This window comes from Gopherus flavomarginatus, chromosome 15, assembly GCF_025201925.1.
Source record: "Gopherus flavomarginatus isolate rGopFla2 chromosome 15, rGopFla2.mat.asm, whole genome shotgun sequence".
Lineage (NCBI taxonomy): Eukaryota > Metazoa > Chordata > Testudines > Testudinidae > Gopherus > Gopherus flavomarginatus.
The window spans coordinates 15,836,848-15,861,831 of record NC_066631.1 but is presented as its reverse complement, the minus strand read 5'-3'; the positions used below and the strand labels follow the sequence as shown (position 1 = coordinate 15,861,831).

The following is a 24,984-nucleotide window of genomic DNA, read 5'->3' as shown; positions in this document are numbered from 1 at the left end:
AGACTATATCTTCCTCTCCAGTTGTATGGTGAAAACTCTCTCGTTGCTCCAATACATTTTCAGCTGGAACTCCTGAAAAAGTAATCATTAACCATCTCAGGCACCCCAGAAGAGATGGTGGAGGGTGTCCTAGCAGCACCTATGGAGGTCTAGGAAATGAGATTAGCAGTTAATGCCATTAACGCTGCAGAGTCCTTCATTACTAGGAGAGGCAGCATACTTTCCAAGGTCCTTGTACATACATGCTAGCTTAGATATATACTTTTGGCAAAGTCTATGATGGCATAAACCCTCAAATGGAGAAGACCGAGTTGCATTTCACAGAATTCCATCATACCCATTACTGACTCAGAGTTGAGACTTTGTGCAATGTATATATTAAAAAGTGACTCCAAATATCTCTGCACTTAATCACTGGAGTGAACTCCTTCAGAGGTGTTTTCAGCTGCTGTCTAAATTAATGTTTACTATTTAAAAACTTTTCTGATTAAAGAGGAATCACAAAAGCTCCTCCTGACCAAAGAAGAAATATAAAAGAAAGTGTCTGTGTTTATTGTGCTTTCCTGAAATTCATGCCTGCTGTGTCAGGCTGGCCAAGTTTACTAAATAAAATAAGGAGGCATCATCCAATCTGTTTAGATCCCCAAATTATCTTCCTTCAAAAAGAAGGCAATTCCTATGCAGAATCTTTTAAAAATAAGTTTGTTATGCTTTTAGATTCTGAAAGTGCCATTAAGCATTCTCCACAGTTGTGAGCAAGAGTTTTGAGACTCACTGACCAGAGACATATCCTAACTTCTTATCTTTAGAAAAAATATTTTTATTAAGAAAAAGCAAATGTTTAGCTTGACATTATAACTCAAATATGTATTCACATAGCGTACCATGATTCCCATGACCACAAATGGCACAAAGTTAAAAAGTAATTCAACAAAACCATTGAAACTTTTATTGTGATACCTCAGATACAATATAGTGAAACAACAAATGATATACAGTATTGCTAGGACAAAACAGCAAAGCAGCCATGTCATCTGTAAAAGAAAGCATTTTAAAGTGTTTAAGAAACAATATGAGGCACAACTCAGTTGCCATTTATGACTCATGCTTTAGGCCTTAAATGATTTGTAACAGTCCTTTTCAAAATTACCTCTGAAATTCCTGTTCCTTTACAATAGATACTGCTGATTGGCTTACACGAGTGCTAAATGAAGTACAATACAATATCCTACAAGTTTAACTATAATTTGACGGCTTCCTTCCACTCTTGTCCCATTATCATACAAGTGGGATGTTAAAATTTGTCTCTCTTTGTGGCGCTGTGGTATCTCAATTTAGATACAGGTCTTGCAACCTGACTATATGATCCTCTTATCTGAAAAAAATTTTTGAGAGAGCAATATATAAAGGAAAATTTTCAAGTCCATTGGAAATGGTACCGAGCACCCTATGTTAGCACAAATGTAGTTTACATTAGGGAGCAATATGGATATATTACTATTTCCATAATCAAAGGGTTAATTGCTTCTGTTTGTTACTTTGAGGTATCGTTCACTTGAAATCAAATTAATTTCAAATCATGTCTTCCACAAGCTGCTATAAGTTTAGATGCATAAAAATTAAGCCAGTTACAGAGAGGCTGCTGATTATTTTTAAACTTGCCAAATATTTAGTTTGCAGTAGGAGTTTATTTGTACTCTGTTATATTAGTAATGTTACAATTCAACCTACATCATTATATAGGTTGTAGATAATGAAAAAGTTCACATATTCCAGCCCCTTTTAGCAACAGGCAGAAACTAGTCAGAAGAGGTTATGGATGGTTAAGAGGGTAATAAAATACTGTATATTAAAATGGCAACACAATGAAAGAAAGAAATAAAATCCAAAACAGCAAAAGTGGTAAGGCTGATGTATCAGCAAGCCCTCCCTAATTCTGTCAGAGTTGACAGGAAATTTTGCAACTTAACATTTTGTAAATGACAGTATTGCCTTTCATTGGTTAAAAGGATGTCCATAGTTATAAACTAAAGAAAGAATATTGGCATTTGAAGCAGGCTCTCAATATTGTAATACCAGTGTTACAGCCACTCTTCAGGGCCTAGGCAATGAAGAATGTGTCACCAGATTCCAAAATCATGTCAAATTATGATGCTTAATTATATTAAGACTGCCATAGCTTTTATGGGTTCAAAAGAAAATCCTTTCAATACATGTATATTTTTCGCTAGCACATTCTTATGTATCCCAATGAACATTCTTTCCAAGAAGCCAGCTCGTAGTTGGTTCATTTGGTCCAAAAAAGAGCTAGCGTGAAACAAGAGTTCACAAAAGCTTTTTGTTACAGTTTATAAAAAAAACGAACAAAATAAATGTTAAAGACCAACAATAAAAATAACCAGTACAAATAACAAAAGTGCTCAAGTGGGAGAGGAAGTAAACTTGCCCAGAATGAACACACAAAACCTTTAAATATAATCTTATTACACACACACACACACAGTTTGAGGGAAAATGCTTTTTAGAATTCTCTTCAAGTAAGTTTTTCTTTTTAACATACTGCTGGAAGGTTCAGTGACCAGACTGACCTCTTCACATCAACCAGCAGCCACTAATACCTGGAACCAACTTTCACCAAAACCATTAAGCATAACTCTCCACTTCTTTACCATGGGAGAACTGTTTCAAAGAATCACTGCTCAAGTCAAGCAATAAGAAAAAAAAAGGTTCACATGCTCCCAGCTATCATAGCAAGCATAAAAAATTATTACATAGTAGTGTGCAGTAGGAATTTTGTATTAGTTACAGCTCCTTCTCTACTCCCTCTTACTCCCCTTCCCCTCAAAAGACTAATATGAATATTGCTTTATTTGGTTCTCTTAAAAGCCATAACATTATACATAACTCACATTAACTCCTTATGCCAGTAGTTGAAGTTTTAGGTGCTAAGCACTTAATGAAATCCCAACCTTTGGCATCAAGGGTAATTAAGGTTTTGGTGAAAATGTCCAGTTTGAAATACAAATAAATAATGCACTGAAAAAAGAGGTTGAGTATCTAAATAAGAATATCTTTTCTAGTTCTTTTGTTTTTTTTAAAAAGCTCATTAATAGGAAACATCCAAATCCATTATTTAAAATATGACTACAGATTGTTCTGTCTCGTAAAAAGAAAACAATTAACTTTAAATTTGTACTCTCATCTTTATAGTGAAGGGTTGCGGTGTTTTTCTTCAACTCAGTGTAATTCTTCTCGAGTCTGTAGCCAGACAAAGAAAATATAAAATTTCCTACAGACATCTTCATGGGTGTTACACTTCGTCTTTGAAGCCAACACAAACTCCTTGTTGATAGCTGTTTTGGTGCTTTCATTGTTGGCAATGGACATTATACTAGAGGAAAACTGAAAAATAGCCCAAACAAAACAGTATTCCAGGTTCTTTCAGACTGAACAGATGGCAGCACCAGATGACCATCTTGTGCCAGTGACCTTCAGATAAAGGGGACTCCTGGGTTCAATCTAATTCTTGATTATGGATGAGCAGTATAAGCTACCCCACAAAATCCATATTGGACCCAGTTGTACTAGATCAGTTCTTTGGACTTAAGCCCAAGGGTTTTTACTATTTCTGTTGTTTAAAATTTAAGTTCTGTAGGTTCATTATCACAGCTCCTGATGTAGAGCTTTTGTATTACTCCTAGTCATTGGCATGCTTGTAAATGAATGCTGTCTGGTAATAAAGTGCAGTGGAGTTTTGAAAACCTGTCAGAGTTATCTAAAATGTAGCAGCAGCAGCAATGGCACACATTGCAGCCTTCACAAATGCCATGTTAAAATAGTTATTAAAAGGAAATTAACTTCTATTCTATTGTAAGGCTTTCATATTGTTCATTCCATCAAGACACAACATTAATTTTTTTTAAACCTCTCTGAAAAGTGCATGCACAAAAGCCAGTAGTAAATTTTGTGGATACACATCCACAGAAGGCTTTCTTACTAAGTCACTCCAGTTAAGAAGCAGCTGGAAAAAAGCAAAAAACCGAAAGGATGTGAGCTTTATATAAATTTTATTATGAAAATGTCTTTGGGGATGATTTATCCAGCAAATCAACAAACCCCTTTTTATTTTATTTTTATTTTAAAAATTATCTTGCTATTCTATTTTATGAAGAAATGAAGTCAACATCACACTTTCCTGCCCATCCACCAACCCCCACTCTTCTTTAGGTACTGTTACTAACTTCCATCTCATAAGCTCTGGCCTGTTGTCACACAAAAATAAGTATATTTTTGCTAAAGTGTAGCAAAAGCAGAATACTTCAATGAATTTTCTTTATAACAACCTCTTTGTCCAGTGCATTAGACTACACAGCTACATGGAACCAGCCATAAAACTTCACTGATGCACAAGTCCCTGTTACTGTTAAAAGGCACAGTACCAAAAACTTGTTTACTGACTAATTTTTATAAATACAAGATGCATATATTTTTGTGCCCTTTGATCTTGCAGGCTGTAATTTTATCAACTTCTCCTTTCAAGACACAAGTTTGCTGGATAAGGAATGCAATTATGTTGATTAACTATATTCTACAGTATCACTGCCTTAGTATTCTTGAAAATTAGTTGCACTAAAAATACTGAATCATTAATGTATTCTTTTCTGCAGAACTTAAGATCTACTTATATGAGTCAGTGCAACCAAAAGATTTCTAAATGAGCACTGTACCTTTAACTTACTTGCCTGCAAGATGTACATAGATTATGGTACTCCCAAATTTAAAAAAGCAATTAATGAATACTCTAATACTGCATCCCTTTCACTGCCAGAGATATCAGAAATTGCTACATATAAAAAGACACTCCCAGCCCATACGTTCTTCAGGACTACTCATATCAGTCTTCTGCTAGATTTGGTGTAGGTGTTTAGGCAAGAAGCATGCACAGCAAAAGGTAGCATTAAAGGCATAGGTCAAATAAAAATGCTAACCAGTAAAATTCATTTGCAGTTAGTGAACTGTTCCTCTAGAACTTGACAGTTTAGAAAAAGGTCATCCAAAATGTTCCAAAACAACTGTTCACACAAGAATACATATACAAAAGAGGGAACTTACACAAGGAGAAAAAGGCAAACATGGCCTGAAAGAGCCACATAAACTACACTAGTCATTTGTGAGGTTGCAAAGTTCAGTGATATTATCAGAGCTACCTCAGCCAAAATCCTCCTTTCATTTGCATTAGTCTTTTATAAAGCATGTTCCACAGAATATTGTCCAAACAGAGTGAAAAAATGCTTTTAATTTACTCCCAGCCATTGTCTTTGATCATATGGGCAAGTTCAATGATAAATTTTCCTTCTTTGTATTTTTGACTGCTCTCAAAAGCATGTTCCTAGAAACAAGAAAATAAAAATATTTAAAATACTGAATTACAGTTACTTTTTCACATTATTTCATTACCAATTTTGACATAAAAATAAAAATGAATAGATAATTAACATTTATTAAGGCTTTCTGGTGATATTTTATTTGTATGGATGTTTTCTCTTTCCTGATTGAAGTATCTAATTTTTAGCATATATGGTGTCCTTTACATAAAACCCACACTAAAATGTTAATATAAAATTGCACATGCCTATGCATAAAACTATAATTCAACATTTACAGTACATACATATATCTATTTACCTAGATATTACTATGATCCCCATCGGTATAATATCTTGAGCAGCTCTCAAAGTACATTAGACATTTAACATGACTGTCATTTCTATGGAATGCCAGGATTATCATGTTGTTACTTTATTTCAGAGCCAAGACTGTGTGTGTGTGTGTGTCTGTTCTTTTACATATTGTCAACTACAGGTCTGGTAAGGCCAATCTTTCCTCAAACTAGCCCTGGGATTGCTGGATTCAGACTGTGATTTTTGCCATTTTTAAAAAATTTTGTTAAGCCACAGCTTAATTGTAGGTGATTTCTTAGCAGCAACTTAAAATTTTGGACAGCTGTTATTTTTCATTATTTTAAAGAGTGTGTTTAATCAGAATATTATAGGTTCTGAGTTCCAAACCAGTCTTGTATCGTAAGAGAAGGGTTGACAGAAACCAAAGTTAGAATATGGAAATGGAACCTTCTAATGTAGCTGTTCAGTTTCCTTCATTCCATGACTGGACAAAAAAACCAATCATTTTACAACCTCAGCTCTGGATGTTCATTATTACTATGAGAGGGAACACATGCAGCTGTTTTCCAGAAGATTCTGAAATTCAGCTGAATCGAGTACATCCTTCAAGTGGAAATATGCAAAGGTCACCTCAAAGAAGAATTTAACATTTTCACAGTGTGAAAACTGTAGCATGTTAGCAGTCTGGATTACTTTTCAGCCACAAAATTGAGTTAATTATTGTGATTATTTGTAGCATAGTGTACAATATACTCGCCCTTTAACAACCCAGTTCATGCTTTGACTACATCACTGTGTTTTCTTAAAATGCCAGATAATTAAAGAAGAAAATAAAGAAATCTGAAAACTTGACATCCAAAGTTTTAATACCAAAATGTGTTTGGCACTTAAATTCCAAGGTAATAGGATACAATGGATTACGAGTCACTCATAACAATAACGAATGGTGCCTCAGTAGATTAAAGACAACTTCTGTGGACTGATTATATATATATATATATATATATATATATATATATATAAAAAATGAATGTTTGATCAAGAAAGAAATTATTATATATATTACTTACATATTTCCATCCAAGAGTGGTTTTACAGTTTTCACAATAGATATCTGCTACAGCATGTAAACCTGTCAAAAGAACTCTCTCCTCTGCTGGACCACAGCCCACATTTACCCTATAACAAAGAACAGAAATAGTAGTATCTTAAGCTGCAAGACAGATCTTGCTTTTTGTTTGACAACATCCTACTTTTCTCCTGGAGATGAAATAATTCAAGAAAAATCTGAGACCAAGTCTCCAGGATATATATGCCACTATTTTTAGTCAAACATTTGTGAAATTAAGTTCTAGGGTTATACTTAAAGAGGCAAGAAGAAAAAAGTGTAATCATTTTGTTTTTCATTTTCTACTGTGAAATGGTGTTATTTGTAGCATGAGTTAACTATCACTCACATCATCAAGTAACATAAAACGAAGCATGATAAATGGGAAACTATTTAACAGTACTTAAAACAATATATTAATAAGTGACAGATGGCTTATAACTTAGGCCTTGCCTATGCTGGGAATTAGCTGCTTTCAAACAGGGGTAAGCTCCACCAGTGCCAATTACAGTTCTCCTGTTCTACGCTAGGCATTTGTAACAATGCGGCTACACTAACATAGGAAAGGCTTTAGCAATATTTCTATGCTATAGACCATAGGTTAAAATACAATAATCACAGACAGTGAATATTAAAAATCAATGGAATGCCTCTTGCACATCTAGCTATGGACTACTGCTCCAAAACAAAAAACTTTCCCAATCAAAAACATATACTTAAAATACTAGTTAAATAGTCATTCCAGGAAAATCAGGTAACACTTGGTTAAACCTGTTATACTACCCAGATCTGTAGTACTCTTGACTATGCTTGGCATCTCAATTCTACATGAAGTAACTACAGATAAAAGAATAAAGAAAGATATTTGTAAAAGGTAGAGTCACATTTTTCAATCTTCACTGTAATTACCTGGTCTATAAAAATAAAACAGACACATCTGACTTGCATTCTACTTAGGAATTGCTTTGAGCAATTCAGCTAGTTAAAAATAAGAGATGCAATTCAATGACAGCATATTACAAAATCTAAATTAGTTCACGATCTATAAAAGCAAGGTAACAAGCATGTATGTAGACTGCAATGTTAAGGGGCTACAGCAAACACTGGACTCTCTTGAGATATGTCTGGCTTTTTGCTTCTGACAAATCTGCCATTTTCAAGGCCAATATTCAAGCATTCTAAAGGTTAACCTGAAAAAATAATGGCTTTGCTTTGGGCTATAGTGATGATGTCCATCAGAGTAAAGTTACAGTAACAATTTACTTGAATTTCAAGCGTTACCTCGTTTTCTGGAATAAAACAGTTTAGTGTCACTTGCCTCAATTCAGTTAGAATCAGATGCAGTTGAAAGTTTTATTTCTAATTAAGAGTTAAATGTGACTAATGATAGGATTTCCTAAATAACTGTAAGGAAGACTCAGACTACAAGTTGCACAACAGTAACATTCTCCTGAGAAAGGCCAGTTATCCCAGTCACACTTATCAACAGGGATTGCCAGTATAAGGCTGTAGTCCATTAAGAAAAGAATTTGAAAGAGCAGGTGAAAGTGTGACTGTTACTAATGTTGAGTATTTTGCCCATTTGAGGAACATACCAAAAGTTGATACTGCATAGGAAGTATGTAATTGTAGTCATACTTACACAGAATTAAAGAGGTAGGCTCTTCCCTGGCTTCCCTGAAAAGACTGTAAGAAAGAGAAAAATATAATCTTTAAAATAAAACAGTATCAGAAGTGATGTGTTACAAAGCATTGAAAATAATATAGTGTTGCCTTTAAAGAAATTAAGGTTCATACAGAAATTACTTTTATTGCACAAGACAACTTTTAACCACATCTGTATGTAGTATGAAAATAATGGAAGATTTTGTACCAGCAAAGAACGAGGAAACAAATAAAAAAGCTATACCATAAAGGCTTCAATTTGAAAACACAATTTTTTCTCCAAACTTCACATTTTTTTTTTAAATTGAAAGGGTGCATAATGGCTAGAAATCCCCTTAAATGTCCATAAAAATGCATTTAACCAAGTTCTATGGAGTGGGCCAAGTTACAATTTTTGTTAAGAGTCCATAGACTGGCCTATGTTAGGGCCATATGCTACACTTGACCCAAAGGAAATGTCTCACTGATGTCAATGGGAGTTTCCCATCAAAAGTGTAGAATATGACCCTTAAACAGAGGGTAGAAAAGCCCAGCAGAAGCACGTTTCCTTCCCCAATCATTCCGGAGTAGGGACTGTCAGAGGCTGAGCTCAGACACTGATCCACAAAAGAAACAACATAGCAGTATTCTGCCACTTAGGCCTTGTCTGCCCTAGAGAAATTTATCAGGCTAATCTCCATGTTATTCCCCAAGCATGCCTGTCACAGAGGAAATTCCTTCATAAAAACTATGGTAAGATGTTAAGATTGAATGGTTAAGCACTCAAAAGTTTAAAATTATCAGAAGTAAGGTTGCATGCACAACCCTTAACTTTGTCCCCTCGTGCGTATGCATTACAATTCAGTTTTTGTTATGCAGTTACATGCCACTTCTCGATCATCATGCGATTTTGCAGTTTTTTCTACAGCCTTGTAAAGTACCTTACATGATATATATACACAGACAAACACACACACACACACACCCCCTTCATTGTTTCCTTTGGATATATAAAGTAGTAGACTACATTGTACATTTGTATATCTGTTTGTAAGGAAAAAAACATATGCAACATTGTATTATTTGAGAAACAGTATAAAACCCTACAAAGACTGTAGACACACTAAGAGGCATGCAAACTTAACAGGTTTTTGGATGTAATATATATTAGATACAGCTTTATGGTCAGGTCACCTACTACTGAAATGTAGCCACATTGGTCAAAGAATGAGACAGAGTTTAACAGCTACAGCAACACTATTGCTCTGTTTAGATAAGAAACTGAAGACTATCATATCCAAATGAAAGTATAGAGGGAATTTAGAATTGAGACTGTAATTATCCAGATTGGATGTTATCATCCCCAGTGTCCTGACCAAATTCCATTTTCTTGGGAAAAGGGCCACAACGACTACCGTAATCAGGATCTTGATTTTAAATCTCATAAAAAACAGTATTTCCAAAAGTACAGTGCACACATTCCTCTGATACTACTGTGGGGCATCTGTTCAGCACTCATTCTGTATCACCAGCACAACTTTCTGGGTACTCTGTGTTTTCTTGGGGGTCTAGCCAAAAAACAACCAACTCATCTCACCACTTTCTATTTCAAATGCAGAAAATAATTCTTTGACCTTGTCTTTGCTCATATAAACCCATAGCACATCATACATACCAAATCCACCCCCAACCCACTAACTTCAACAATATTCCATATACAATTCCTATCCCTATCCCGCCAAGCAGGAAAAAAGAGAAAAAGAAGGAAAGAACCACATGACAGATGTTATTCAGATCACTTACTGCACTTTGGGATAGTGCTCAGATACCATGGTGCTAAAGCACTATAAAAACTTGAATAGAATAGATCCAACACTATATGGTTCACAAAATTACAGCCCAAGATGGTATGGCTACAATCATCTCCCTCCCGCCAAAAAAAAACAAAACAAAAAAAACAAAAACAAAACAAAAAAACCCCAACCATTCTCATAAAAGGTTTTACCTGAAAACGTGAGTACTTTTTATTATTCCTTGAAAACTGTTTTGTGGCAACCCAACATTTAATGTACAATGAAAGTATTCAAAATGCTCAGATGGAAATGTGTTTCTCCACTTTTTAAAATTTCTAAATCAATTATGTTATCAGGTATTATGGGCCATCTTGAGAAATATGGATAGGGATAAATATTGTAATGGTAGAGATTTCATTAGTTATTGAAGCAAGCTGGATATTTTTGTTAAATTATCCTCATTTTCCCTTACGTATATTACTTCAAAAGAAAATGAATCATAATCATGCAGAAAAGGCAGTGCAATCTGTTTGTAGATTAAGGGAGGGATTTTTAAGAATACTCAGCACTGACTTAACTCTGCTCTGACTGAATCAATGGTAAAAACTTCCACTGAACTCAGTGAGAGCAGAATTAGGTCAGAGTACTTTTGAAAAATCCCACTGTAAATATTTTCTTTGAAAGACTACATTCATGTAGATATAATATATAAAGGGACTTCCCATTACACAGGATCTTTTCACAGAAATTTGTAGTACAGATTTTTTACTATTTATAATCTGAAACCATTTGAATTATAGGCATCATTGACACAATGTCTCCCAGCCCCTCCCCCAACCCTAATAACTCATAGCATTTCCTGTATCATTAAGGCTTAAGACAGAGAGTTTGTCATGAAAGATCTAAATGATATGCGGTAACTTTAAGAGACTTTTTCCATACAAATTGTTATGCACTCGATCTAAAGTTGTCACCTCTCTATACTGTGAAAAAGAAGAAGCCAATGACTAAGTCAACGTAGTATATGTATGTTACACAGTCTGAAGGACACAAAGCATTGATACTAGTATCAGCTTTGAAATAATCATGTCTCATACACCCCGTTAAAATACAGTTAGCAAACTAGGGTGCCAGTCAAAGGAAAAGGTAAATGTGAATTACACCATTTTGGCCAGAAATGGCCAGTGATTTGGGATGCAATTGTGGCCACCGAGCAATATGAAAGGAGAAATCTGCCACTTTGGAACACTGGACAGTAGACAGGAGGCCTGTTTATACCTGCTCCCATGGTTGCAGGGACAGATTACAGAGCACATTAGAGAGGCAAGGATGAGAAGCCATGTCAGAAAACAATCCAAACTGAAGTAGATGTAAAACTAATCATCACAAAATACTGAAAGCAAATTAAATTTTAAAAATGTTGTTTTATAATATAAGGCGACTTTGGTAACAAAGATTTGCTTACAAAACAAAAATCTTCTTTTCCTTAGCAACTTTTTGCCATTTATTTAGATTTATACTGTCAATCAAAAGGAACACCAAAGCAACTCCTTTTAAAAACATATACTACATACAAGGAATAAAAAGACTCATTTTATCCCAGAACACACATAGCAAAGATATGTTCCTCTCACTAGCCAGCACCACAAATCTCACCACTCCCTGCCACAGACGGAGAGAGGATGGGCCTTGGAGCACACAATGAAGGTTAGCAAACTCAAGCCATTACACACCATGGAGAGGAGTGTTCCAAAAACGTCTGGGGGCCTAACAGAGCGCTCTCCCTCTTTTATACCAATTGGACTCCAACTTACTAGGTACCTCTGCTGACCACACCTACAGCAGTATAGAAACAGAGAGGGGTGGTCTCTTTGTAATGGGGCATGATGGTCCCAGGCCACTCAGGGCTTTTTAAGTTAAAACCAATACCTTTCAACACAGAAACAAAAAGTAATTAGTGAAGATAAAAGAGTATAATGTATTCACAAAAAAGAAACAATACTTAAGAAATGGTTGCCAAATACTGTACCAGCCCTATTTAAAGTGCATTCCAGTACTCCAGTCCTAAGGTGACAGAAAGCATGGATAATAGTGGCAAGATCCACATCCAAAAAAAATAGGCATAAGCCCAGCTGTAAGTAGATTTTAAAAAAATAACTACCTGGCTATTGCTACTGTTTGATCTTCTAGTAGCAGCTGCAAATCTAACCCCACGTCAACCCACAGCAGTCACAAAGCCTTAGTCTGAGGGGGAAGACTATTATTAAATCACACCATGCAAAATAGTATTTTTAAAATTACCATGAAAACTTTTAAGAGCTAAGTACATTTTAAAAAAATTCTCACATTAAAAAAGGTAAAGGATTGCATGCATTTTCCATCATTTTAAAAATTGCAGTTGTGCTTACAATTTTGTGATTTACAGTTGTGTGGAAAGTTCAACAAGAAATGCACAATGGATAATAATTCTTTAAAAGGGCAGCTTTGTCTTTTAAAATTAGTTATTTTCTTTGCTTCCCCATAGTTGCCACTGTACTTTGACACACATAAGTACCACCTCAAGACATTGGAATGATATTTAACCTTATTGATGCAGCACTAAGATGCTCTACCTCTGTACTTAGCTTCACAGTGAAACTGACTAGAACAGGTTGTGTGATTTGAGTCATTCTGATCACACCTCCTCCCATTCCTGGCTGTCTCTTCAGCACTCATGCATGTTTTAATATCCCCTATACTTCAAAAATGATCCTTGACTTCAGTAAGGACAGTCCTGTCTCCCATCAGTAAGCTTCTTGAATTATGCGTACAACTGTTGCTTCTACTTCTCTACTGGATTCTGTTTCTATTTAGCTTTCATTCTTTATGCATCATCAAAAAACTATCCTCACCAAGGCCTCCAATGACTCACCATAGCCACTTTTCAGGACCTTTTCTCTAACCGCCTTGATCTTTTCACCTTCTTTAACAGGTTGCCTCATTCCCTCATCAACTCTCTTCCTCCCTGGTTCTTTTCTTCCCTTCAACCAACCCTTCACTTTATTTCAGTGGCCCCTCTTCCTTCCATCTCCATCAATGTTTCTCAAGGCTATATCTTTGGTCCTTTTCTCTTTTCCTTGTAATCTAATAGCAGAACTTCTATTACCACCATTTTAGTCTGTTTCCAAAAATCTAACTCTTAATTATCACCTACTGTATTTCTGACACAGGATGCTGTATTGCTCTGTCACAGCTTAAGCTCAATATGGTGAAAACTAAGCTCTGCATCTTTCCTCTCAAAAACTTTATTCTTCCTCCCTTCATGCTGCTCCCTGTACCTTGCACTCATTTTGTACCAGTCATCTCACATGTCATTCTAATCTCTCTTTAAAAACTCATTTCTTTTGTGAAGTCCACAAACATTAATCCATGATAGTAAAACATGGTAAGTGGTTTGGGTTTTTTGGGGGGTGTTCTAGCTAGCCCCATCTTCCAAATCTTCTAATACATTTGTACTGGATATGTCTAGGCTAGATTTCTCAAGGCAGGACTATGTCCCCCCTTCCTCCTAGATATGAGAGAGTGAGGAACAACTGACAGCAAGAGGGTGGATGGCAGCATAGCCATACTGGCCATGCTGAGGGCAGGCATCCCCAGAGATGCTCCCCAAAATTTAATGAGTGTTCTGGTGTTGGGACTCTATTACCACAGAGATTCTTAGACTCTTTAATTTGAAGCAGCCTCTACCCTCCATGATGCTTTGTGTGGTAGTGCTAACTCAGAAGTTTTTGAGCCTCTTCATTTTTCTATAGGAGAGGAACTAGGCACAATCTCCAACTGTGGGTTTCATAAATTCTGCTAATTTATCCTATATACTCAATCATGTGTCAGTCATTTTAAGGCTAAATTTCATGGTACAACTTATCTACTTAAGTATTATTGCATCAAAGTCAAACAAATAGACTAACGCTTGTATTTAAAGAATCTTCATTTATTGATAATATCTAGCACTTACATTGCATTACAGCTTCAAAACAGCATGCAAACATTATGTAATTAAGCTTCACAATACCATGTTTGGCAGGTAAGACATTATTTTATGGGTGAGGAAAGAGATTTCATTACTTACCCAAGCCACTCAGAAAGACAATGGCAAAGCTGGGATTGAAACACATCAATTACTAACTTCTAGTTCCATGGCAAATTAACTAAACTAGATCATCTTTTCCATAAACAGATTTTGCCGAAATTATTTTAAAAAATAACTAATCTAGATTTAAACTGAAGGGGTGAAACAAGCAATTTTATATAAATGTTATTCAGGAAATTTTACCTATTCAGGAACTCATTCTTAAAATTCCTTCTCTTTTCTTTCCTCCTTACAGCAGAGAAGTTCAGACAACTGAGATAAGCAGGTGCCAACCTCTTCATCCTATGGTAGCTGTCTTTCTGCCATCACCCTCAACCTGACTGCAATTAGGCCTTTTTCCCAGATGATGTAGCAGCTTTCTTGAGATCAAGACATGGCAACATTATGAACTACCTATGTGGAGTGCTGTACCACAGACATAACTTGATTCTTGATGTTTGACTAGTTTTTAATAACCAAAGAATGGGAGTTCCATGGTCCCTTAAAACAGGAACCATCTTACAGTTGATTTATTTCCCAAAAGTAACAGACTCAAACTACCATATATTTAAGAAATATTCTGCTACAAAACTGTAAGCCCCATCAAAGTACTCTGATATATTTTGAAAGCAGAGTTCCAGAAAATGAAGTTTACTTACCTATAACAGGAGTTCATCGAAAAGGACTCTGCATATTCCCACTCATTGGATGTGCCAGAACATGCAGCTCTGACAGTGACATTTTCTCACAGCAATGCCTATGGGAGCACTCATGTGCCCCTCCCTACTCTCCCTTCTCCCTGAAAATTGTGATGGCAAGGTTATAAAAGGGGTGTGACACACTCCTGGTTGCTTCTGTTCCTTCCACTTTTTTCTCAGGCCTAGGATTTCATTAGGACTATGAGGAAGAAAGGAAGATGGGGTGGGAGCATGAATGTGCAGAGTCCATCTTGACAAATTCTGATTATAGGTAAGTACCTTCTTCCTTTTGTTTACTGCCACTCATGGGATAGTTTAATAAGCAGTACCTTATGTAAAGAAGGTAGAGCTCAGAGTCCTGACTAAGGTTTGAATTATTGCTCTAGCAAACTAAGGGCTTGATTTGGACACTAGGTCTAGGGAGTAGTATTTTGTAAATGTACGTATAGAGCTCCAAGTAGCAGCTCTGCAGACTTCTAAAATAGGAAAATGTTTAAAGTAGGCTTGTCAAGCAATCAAAAAAATTGATTGTGATTAATCATGCTATTAAACAATAGAATACCATTTACATACATATTTTTGGATGTTTTCTACATTTTCAATTATAGTTATTTCAATAACAGAATACAAAAGTGTAGTGCTCACTTTACATTTATTTTTTATTACAAATATTTGAACTGTAAAAATAGAAATAGTATTTTTCAGTTCACCTAATATAAGTACTATAGTGCAATCTCTTTATAATGAAAGTTGAACTTACAAATGTAGAATTATGTACAAAAATAACTGAATTCAAAATAAAACAATGTAAAACTTTAGAGCCTACAAATTCACTCAGTCCTACTTCTTGTTCAGCCAATCGCTCAGAAAAAAAGTTTGTTTGCATTTACAGGAGATAGATAATGCTTCCCGCTTCTTGTTTACAATGTCACCTGAAAGTGAGAACAGGTGTTTGCATGGCACTGTTGTAGCTGGTGTCGCAAGATATTTATGTGCCAGATGCGCTAAATATTTGTATGCTTTAACCACCATTCCAGAGGACATACATCCATGCTGATGACAGGCTTTGCTCAATAACAATCCAAAGCAGTGTGGATCAACACATGTTCATTTTTTTCATCTGGGTAAGATGCCACCAGCATTTTCTTGTATGATGGTTGGGTTTTGTAGTTTCTGCACTGGAGTCTTGCTCGTTTAAGACTTCTGAAAGCATGCTCCACACCTCATCCCTCTCAGATATAGTAAGGCACTTCAGATTCTAAAACCTTGGGTTGAGTGATGTAGCTATCTTCAGAAATCTCACATTGGTCCCTTCTTCGCATTTTGTCAAATCTGCAGTGAAAATGTTCTTAAAACGAACATGTGCTGGGTCATCATCTCAGACTGCTGTAACATGAAATATATGGCAGAATGTGGGTAAAACAGAGCAGGAGACATACAATTCTCCCTCAAGAAGTTCAGTCACAAATTTAATTAATCATCAGCATGGAAGCATGTCTTCTGGAATGATGGCCAAAGCATGAAGGGGCATACAAATGTTTAGCATATCTGGCACGCAAATACCTTGCAATATCGGCTACAAAAGTGCCATGCAAATGCTTGTTCTCACTTTCAGGTGACACTGTAAATAAGAAGCAGGCAGCATTATCTTCCGTAAACAAACTTGTTTGTCTTCGCAATTGGCTGAACAAGAAATAGGACTGAGTGGACATTTTTTTTGAGTTAATCGCGTGAGTTAACTGTGATTAATTGACAGCCCTAGTCTACATGCTGTGGAGTTGTCATTGATATAACAGAGCATGACTTAACCCCTACAGGTTGTGGAATATATGCTACTTTATAGCTTTCCTCTATGGACCATCTAACTCATCTAGAGAGTGTCTGTGCAATGACTGTAAGTCCCTTATAGTTGTCTGCATATGAAATAAAGCGATTAGGAGACTTGCAACATTCCTTGGTTTTGTTAGGATAGGAGTGAGCCAAATCTCCTTTAACATTCAAAGTATGCAGCTTTGACTCATCCATAAGAGCATGAGGTCTTGGGAAAAATACTGGCAGATTAATAGTTTGATTAAGATGAAGTCAGATACCACCTTGGGGAGGAATCTAGGATTAGGATGAAGCAGTACTTTATATTTGTGAAAGACATTGAATGAAGGATTAGCCATGAAGCATGTAGTTCAGTCATTCATCTAGCCCACATGATGACTATGATGAAAGCAGTTTTAATAGACAGATGAAACAAAGAACACTCTCAAAAGAGAGATTTCATTAGCTCCATACAGGACTAAATTGAGATCTTATGATGGTACGGAACCCTTTATCAGAGGATACATATTGACAAGTCCTTTCATAAATTTCTTTCCGGTATCATGCACAAAGACTTAACTTACTTACCAGTGCATGGTGGGCAGCAACAGCTGCTAGGTAGATTTTCAAAGAGGATATAGACATTTCTAATAGCTTTAACTGAAGTAAGTATTCAAGAATAGACTGAACTGGTACAAATGGTGGATCTATAAACGTATCATTTGCCCACTTTACAAGGCCTACTCCATTTGAGATTGTAGCACTTTCGAGATTTATTGTAGAAAACAGTCAACAATATTTGCTGCACTTTTAATAGGCAAGACTTCAAGATTATGTCCAGATACCCCCACACAGCGAAGAGCTTGTCTAACACTGATTTCTTTAATGGCCATTCATTCAGTTCTATTACATCCCCACTATAAGGATCCTGGCTATGGAGCATGGGTTGAGGCTGGGATCTGAGTTGCAGGGGACTCAGTGTAGTCTGAGTTCAGTCTAGAAGGTCAAGACCAGAAGCAGCAGCCCATACTGTCATGCCAGAGGATCACGTTGGAGTCAAGGGCTCCAATCCGATGTAGCTCATTGACAAATTAGGGTATGGCTACACTTGAAATTTCAAAGCGCTGCTGCGGCAGCGCTTTGAAGTGCGAGTGTAGTCAGAGCGCCAGCTGCACGTAAACCACATCCCTTATGGGTGTAGCTTGCAGCGCTGGGAGCCGCGCTCCCAGCACTGATTACACTGAGGCTTTACAGCGCTGTAACTTGCAGCGCTCAGGGGGGTGTTTTTTGACACCCCTGAGCACGAAAGTTGCAGCGCTGTAAAGTGCCAGTGTAGCCATGGCCTTAGTCAGCCAAGGTAGGGTTAGTGGAACAGAGGCCAGGAGACGTGTCAGGAGCAGAGTAGGGGCTAGGAAATCATAAACTGGGACCAGGAGCAAGGCAAGGTACCAGGAGCAAGGCAGCAGGGTCTGTTTGTAACAGCAAGCTGGGGATCTGCCTAACTGCACAGACAGCTTCCAGGTGATTTCCCTAGGCTCTAAATAAGTAGAACCTCAGAGTTACGGACACCTCGGGCATGAAAGTTGTTCGTCACTCTGAACAAGTCATTATGGGATGCTCCTCAGGGCAGATTGCTCAGAGCTGGACTAACAGCTGTGCCAGCAAACCTTAGCATCCTCCCCTACTCCCTGTCTGTGCCTGCCCAGCAAGTGGGGATGGGGACAGAAAGCTGGTTCTAGCCCCCTGGCTGGAAGGGTGATGAGTGAGGCATCCTGGGGTATTGTGGTGTCAGTGGGCATACAGTACAGGCTAAAGCCCTTTAAAACTGAGCCACCCCTCCAGAGCACAGTATAGAGGCAGGAGCTCAAGCTCTGGCTCCAGCAGCTCACACTCCAGGCCAGGTTCCAGTAGCAGTTCCCGCCCCAGCACTGGCAGCTTCCTTGCAGCATCAACAGCTGGGCTGGAGAAGCTTCTTTCCAGGACTCGGAGTATCCCCTTGCCAGTGCAGGAAAGTGGCATAGACCCCAGTGCTGCTCCTGCTCTGCCTGCTCAGGGGCTCACAGCTATGCCTGTGAACTTCAGCATCTTCACCTCCTACCTGTAAGTGACTGCCCCACGCATGGCAAGTGGGGGGCGCGGGGGTGAGGATAGGCAGCTCAGATATGCCTACCTTTAAGATGCAATACGGGTAAAGTACAGTACTTGCTGGTTTGGGGGTTGTTGTTTTTTTTTTGTCTCTGCTGCTGCCTGATTGCCATGTGTCCAGTTGACCGGTCAGTCCGTAATTCTGGTGTTCGTATCTTTGAGGTTCTACTGTAGTGTGAATGGGTTAATCAACATATTCATAAATGATCTGGAAAAAGGGGTAAAACAGTAAGAGGGCAAAAATCTGCAGATGATACAAAACTACATGGCAGCAGTCAAAAAAGGAAACAGAATGTTGGGAATCATTAAGAAAGGGGTAGATAAGACAGAAAATATTATATTGCATCTATATAAATCCATGGTACACTCACGTCTTGAATACTACATGCAGATGTGGTTGCCTCATCTTAAAAAAGACATATTGGAATTGGAAAAGTTTCAGAAAAGGGCAACAAAAATGATTAAGGGTATGGAACACCTGCCATATGAGGAGAGATTAATAAGATTGGAACTTTTCAGCTTGGAAAAGAGATGACTAAGGTGGGATATGATAGAGGACTATAAAGTCATGACTGGTATGGAGAAAGTAAATAAGGAAGTGTTATTTATGCTTTCTAGGGGGTCACCAAATGAAATGAATAGGCAGGTTTAAATCAAACAAAAGGATGTATTTTTTCCACACAATGCACAGTCAATCTGTGGAACTCCTTGCCAGAGTTTGTTACAGGAGTGGGTAGGTGAGATTCTGTGGCCTGCATTGTGCAGGAGGTCAGACTAGATGATCATAATGGTCTCTTCTGACCTTAAAGTCTATGTTGTGAAGGCCAAGATTATAAGAGGGTTAAAAAAAGAACTAGGTAAATTCATGGAGGATAGGTCCATCAATGGCTATTAGCCAAGATGGGCAGGGATGGTGTCCCTAGCTTTTGTTTGCCAGAAGCTGGGAGTGGATGACAGGGGTTGGATCACTTGATGATTATCTGTTCTGTTCATTCCCTCTGGGGCACCTGATATTGGCCACTGTCAGAAGATAGGATACTGGGCTAGATGGACCTTTGGTCTGACCCAGTATGGCTCTTCTTATGTAATCAGGGAATGCAGTAGGGACCAGTTCATTATGGTCTCCATGGGTAGGACATCCAGCAGTGCTTGAGCACACAAGGGACACAGACCATTGTTCATCACTTCACCGGGGCTATCAAGTGGCAATGTGGACCCAGGTTCCAGACCTATGGATCCTCATGATTACTCAGTTGGCCCACCAGGCTGTTGTCTCAGGCACAGCTAGGAAGAGTCAATCTCTCCCTGTTTGTTCATGTAACATATTGCCCTTATATTGTCTATGAAGATCTGTACTGCCTTATTTTGGATCTGAGGTAGAAAAGATTTGAGGGCACAATAGAATGCTTTCAATTCAAAGATATTTATATGCAGTATCTTTTCTTGAGAATTCCAAGGGCTAGCTACAGTTGTTAATTTGCTGAAATGTGCTGCTGTCCCTGGTTGGAAGCATCTGAGGCAATTTTCCAATGGAGATGGTGGGTAAAGCTACCCTTCTTAGAATGTTGCAACACTGAGTCCACCATGTCATGTCAAGAACAGAAATATCTTTTATGGGATGGTCAATCATGTATATATGCTGTCTGCATTTGGTCTGTAATTTATTGTTAAAGACGTCTCACCTTGAGCTGAGAATAAAAAGTTATAAGTGATTGAAGCCAAAAGTCCCGTGAGAACTGTAAATAAAATAAATAAATCAATCAATCTTTTTTTCAGAGTAGGATTCTGGTGATGCACTGCTATAATGCATTGAAGCTTCAGAAATCTGTTTTCTAGCACAAAGGCTCTGCCTACCCTAGAACTGATCCTAGAAAGTGAATCCTTTGAGTAGGCAGAATTTTTTTTTTAATAAGCTATTAACATCTTGAGGAGGGAACAGGTATAAGCTATGTCCTTGGAAAGGCCTTCTTTTGATTAGGCTTTGATCAGCCAGTTGTCTAAATAAGCGTAAATGGATATACCCTGGCATCTTAAATGAGCTGCTACTATGGCTAGAAACGTTGTAAATATCCAGGGAGCAGCAAATGTGTCAAAAGGTAAGACTTTGTACTGGAATTGGTCTTGTTCAATCAGAAAATGAAGGTGCTTGTGGTGTCTGGGTCTGAAGGAAATATGGAAGTATGCAACTTTCAGTTCACAAGCTGAAAACAATCTTGGGTAGTTTGCAAAAGTATAATGGATAGTAGTATTAACATGCAGAATTAGAACTTTCTGATAAAGAAAATGTGCTTCTATAGATCTAATATGGGATAAAGCCCTACATTTTACTCCAAATATTTTCTGATATGGTAGAAAGAACTTTGACCTCTGAATTCCCTTGGCACCTTCTCTATTCCTCCTGCTTCCAAAAGGGAGTGAACCTCCAATCTTAAAAAGGTCTTGTGAGAGGGGAAGGAGGAGAATTAGGTGGAGTCGGGAATTGAATTGAATGACATATCCATCTTTTATTAGCACCAGAATCTATTTGTCTGATGTGCTGCAACGCTAAGCATTGACAAAGTGGGAAAGGTGGCCAACGTTCAATCCTGAAGACTAAGCTGAAAGTTCCTTCCCTTTCATTCTGGGTTTAAAATACTGTCTCCTCCTTTGTCACTGTGAAGGAAGTGGTTACTGTTGTTGAAAGTCATGCCTTTGGGAAAAGTGAGACAAGGAAGCAGAAGGGTCTATTATGATACCCAAAGCCAGATCCTGAGGTCCTTCTTCTTGCAGTTGGGAGACACCCAATGATCTTGCATCTTTAGTTTCCTTTAGTGTTTCATCTGTTTTATTACTAAACAAGCCATCATCATCAGAAGGGTGATGGACAAGAGGCGCACCTCTTGAAATCAGGTCTTTCAGCTATCATAACCACCACGGATCTGGGGAGCGGAACCAAAGATATGAACTAAAATATGAAATTGAACTTTTAGAAACAAACAAGAAACAGAGTAACTAACCTTAACACCAGAACTGACACCTAATAATATTAAGCTATGGCAATGGCTCTCTCTTACAGAGAAGATCTAAATCTGATGGATCTAGTCAGGTTTATGGCCATCTGCTGCTGCTGTTGGAAAGAAATGAGGTAGCTGGAGTACCAAGCCCTCTTTTATAGCCTCACACTAAGAATATTCAGGATCTGAGAGGTAAAGTGTGGGAGAGGCCAACAATACTCCAACAAGCATTGCTACAAGACGGTTCCATCATCACAACTGCACCTCCCAGCACATCCCATGAGTGGGAATATGCAGAGGACACTCAAAGAGCAGCTTATTTTAGCATTGAAGCTGCAGATAAACTACAACTTTAGCAATTAGCGTGTTTGCTCACAGATAGTAATTTCATTATGCATAACACCATTAATTTTATTCTCCATTGTGTTATCTTTTTTCATGTTTCTATTTCAAATATATAACAATTTTACAAACTGGGAAGCTGAGGTAGAGGGAATTTAAGTAACTTCCCCAAGGACTGGGAGAGAGAAATGACACTTCAGTGGCAGAACTAAATCTATAACTGTAAATGACTAATCTCCAGCATTAATCAGTATATAAACCTCACTCTATGGAGGATATTGTATCAGTGCACTGCAAACATATAGTCCATAATGCTTGTTCAGCACTTTCAAGATGTTAAGTACCAAACATGTGCTATTATAAGCAACTACAGTACCTCATGTTCAGAATGGTCATGTTGGCATGCTTAGCTTCTGATTTATTCAGAAAAGATGGATTACAAGTGGCAGGAATAGACAGGAGCTGAGATTCATGATAAAGTGTGCCATCAATTATGAGACAGTACTCAAAATCCAGCCTAAGAAGTCAGATATTTACTTTGCAGCTGGGAAGCTGTTTTTAAACATTACTGAAGGTTACATTGCAAATGTATTGCAGCTCTGCTTTCTGATAGTCCTACACAATGACAACCAAAGTTATAGTTAGAGTACATCCAAAGGAGACTGTGGAATACCCGTTACTGTAGGTGTTTAAGAGTAAGTTAGATAAACATCTATCCTGGATGGTCCGGGTGTACTTGGTCCTGGCCCAGTGCAGGGGGGTGGACTAGATGGCCCATGGATCACTCTAGACCTTCATTTCTATGATTCTATACTTCCAAAGCTTTTTCATGTTTTGCAGAAAGTCAACAAGAGTCCATTTCTACACAGTAACTCCATTCAGTTCCCTCTCTCTTGCTGTTTCATAGCATTGGGCAGGTCTAAGATATGTCCATTAAAAACAAATATTCAGTCAATAGTAAGATTTTTTTAAATATATTTAGTAAGCCTATTACAGTCTATGATAACTGCTTGTTGTAGCCATGTCATACAACTGGTAAGTACTGCACTACATAGTCAGTACGTTATAAAGCAGTTCTAAATGTTTTAAAAGGGTAGATACATACCTGCAAGTGAAGCTCTTTGCAGAATTAGGTATGAGATGCACTCCTAAGTCACATGACCTCTGTTGTAGCATCAGGTTAACTATTTTTGCCCAGGAGAAAAGGAAATTGCAGTTAAGCAAACAATTCTATGTACACCCTTCAAGGCAACCAGGTGGTTTTATCCTGATGCAAAAAGCATATCAAGCTAGTTATATTGCTCCACAGACAACACACACTAGACTAGGTCATGTGACTAGAACGTGTGGCTGCACAGAAAATGACTTTAGTGGAATGAAAGATGTCTACCACGTCCTACCAAGGACTACTGCAGGCATTATGAACAATTCTGAAGTTTGACAGAGGAAGTCATTAAACATAGTGGCACTATCTGATAACAGCATACTGCTGTTAGTTATTCATAAGTACATATTCCTCATTTGTTATGCAGAATTGTAAAGAACAGTCAGATAAGAAATGCAAAATGTTCATCTACCATATTATTTTAGATGGTGATCAACTAAACTAGGCGGAGTCAATGTTCTGATACAATATTTCCAAAAAAAACAAAAAAAACGCATGTGTTGCAAGAAATGAAACTTGATAATTCAGTGGGTGGTACTCTTCCCTTTCAGTCAGTACTGGACCAACAGCTGACTGATCCTGCAAGCAATACCTTCTGGATAAGCTGTAGAACAGAGGTCTTTTATCACTTTTGGATATCAAAGATTCCTTGGCACTTCACAGAAGTAGTGACAACTACTCAGAGGATTAAGAGTATTAACGGAAAAAAAGAGGGAAAAGGAAAATTTGTCATACCGGTTAATTTCTTCTCTTATAAAGATTAGTTGCTAGTTCTCCCTAGATATAACTCTTTCCTCACACTATATGAGGGCAACTGGAGATAGCTCTGTTCTAGCTGCTTACCAGGGCAGAGTCACCAAAGGACTTCATACCAAATGGATATACTCCAAAGATTAATGATTGCTTAATAGAACAGTAGATGGAATTACACCCAAAACTAAAAAAGTCTAATGAAAGTTGAATTTGCAAAACTTAATTTTAGAAGAAGTCCACTCTTAAAAACTATCAGTGTACACAGGGTTGGCGGGCATTATTTCTGGAAGTAGGCAAATTGATAGGAAAGACAAAATTATCTTCTTAGGCTAAAACATGTTGGGGTCTTGAGAATTAGCTATGACAACTCTCCCATGACCCTTCAAAAAAAAAAATCATTGAAGAAATCAAAGATTAATTTGAGGATTTAAAGTCATGCTTCTGACAAACAGATGTCTCCCTTTCCTCACAAAAAGGTGCATCTGGGGCAGAAGATTCCAGTTTAGAATGTTGTGAATGGAGCCCTTTATGGATTTTTCAGGAGGCGCAGAGGTCTTTTCAGCCCACAAGGTGACCAATTATCTTTTAGAATATTCCTTATGCCATAAAGGAGGGGAGAGAGAAACTTCTGGGTTTGGAACATTCTAAAATGTCACAATTACTTTGTAATAGTCGACTTGGGAAAATTCTCCTCCCATCCCCACCAGCCAAAATGCAAAGGATGAAGAAAGCAGCCTTTCTAAAT

The 24,984-nt window shown here is 37.6% G+C and overlaps 1 protein-coding gene across 3 annotated transcripts in view; it reads right to left on the bottom strand.

The window, feature by feature from the left end:
- Window positions 1–926: 926 nt before the first annotated feature.
- The window catches only part of YPEL1 (yippee like 1), a 41,597-nt gene continuing 17,539 nt past the window's right edge, over window positions 927–24,984 (bottom strand). For all 3 annotated transcript variants that reach the window (XM_050924245.1, XM_050924244.1, XM_050924246.1), the window contains exons 3-5: window positions 8,432–8,475; window positions 6,752–6,860; window positions 927–5,389 (exon numbers count right to left, since the gene is read on the bottom strand). In XM_050924245.1, coding sequence (XP_050780202.1) covers window positions 5,300–5,389; window positions 6,752–6,860; window positions 8,432–8,475 — 243 coding nt within the window. In that variant the 3' untranslated portion in view covers window positions 927–5,299. The remainder of the gene's footprint in view (window positions 5,390–6,751; window positions 6,861–8,431; window positions 8,476–24,984) is intronic.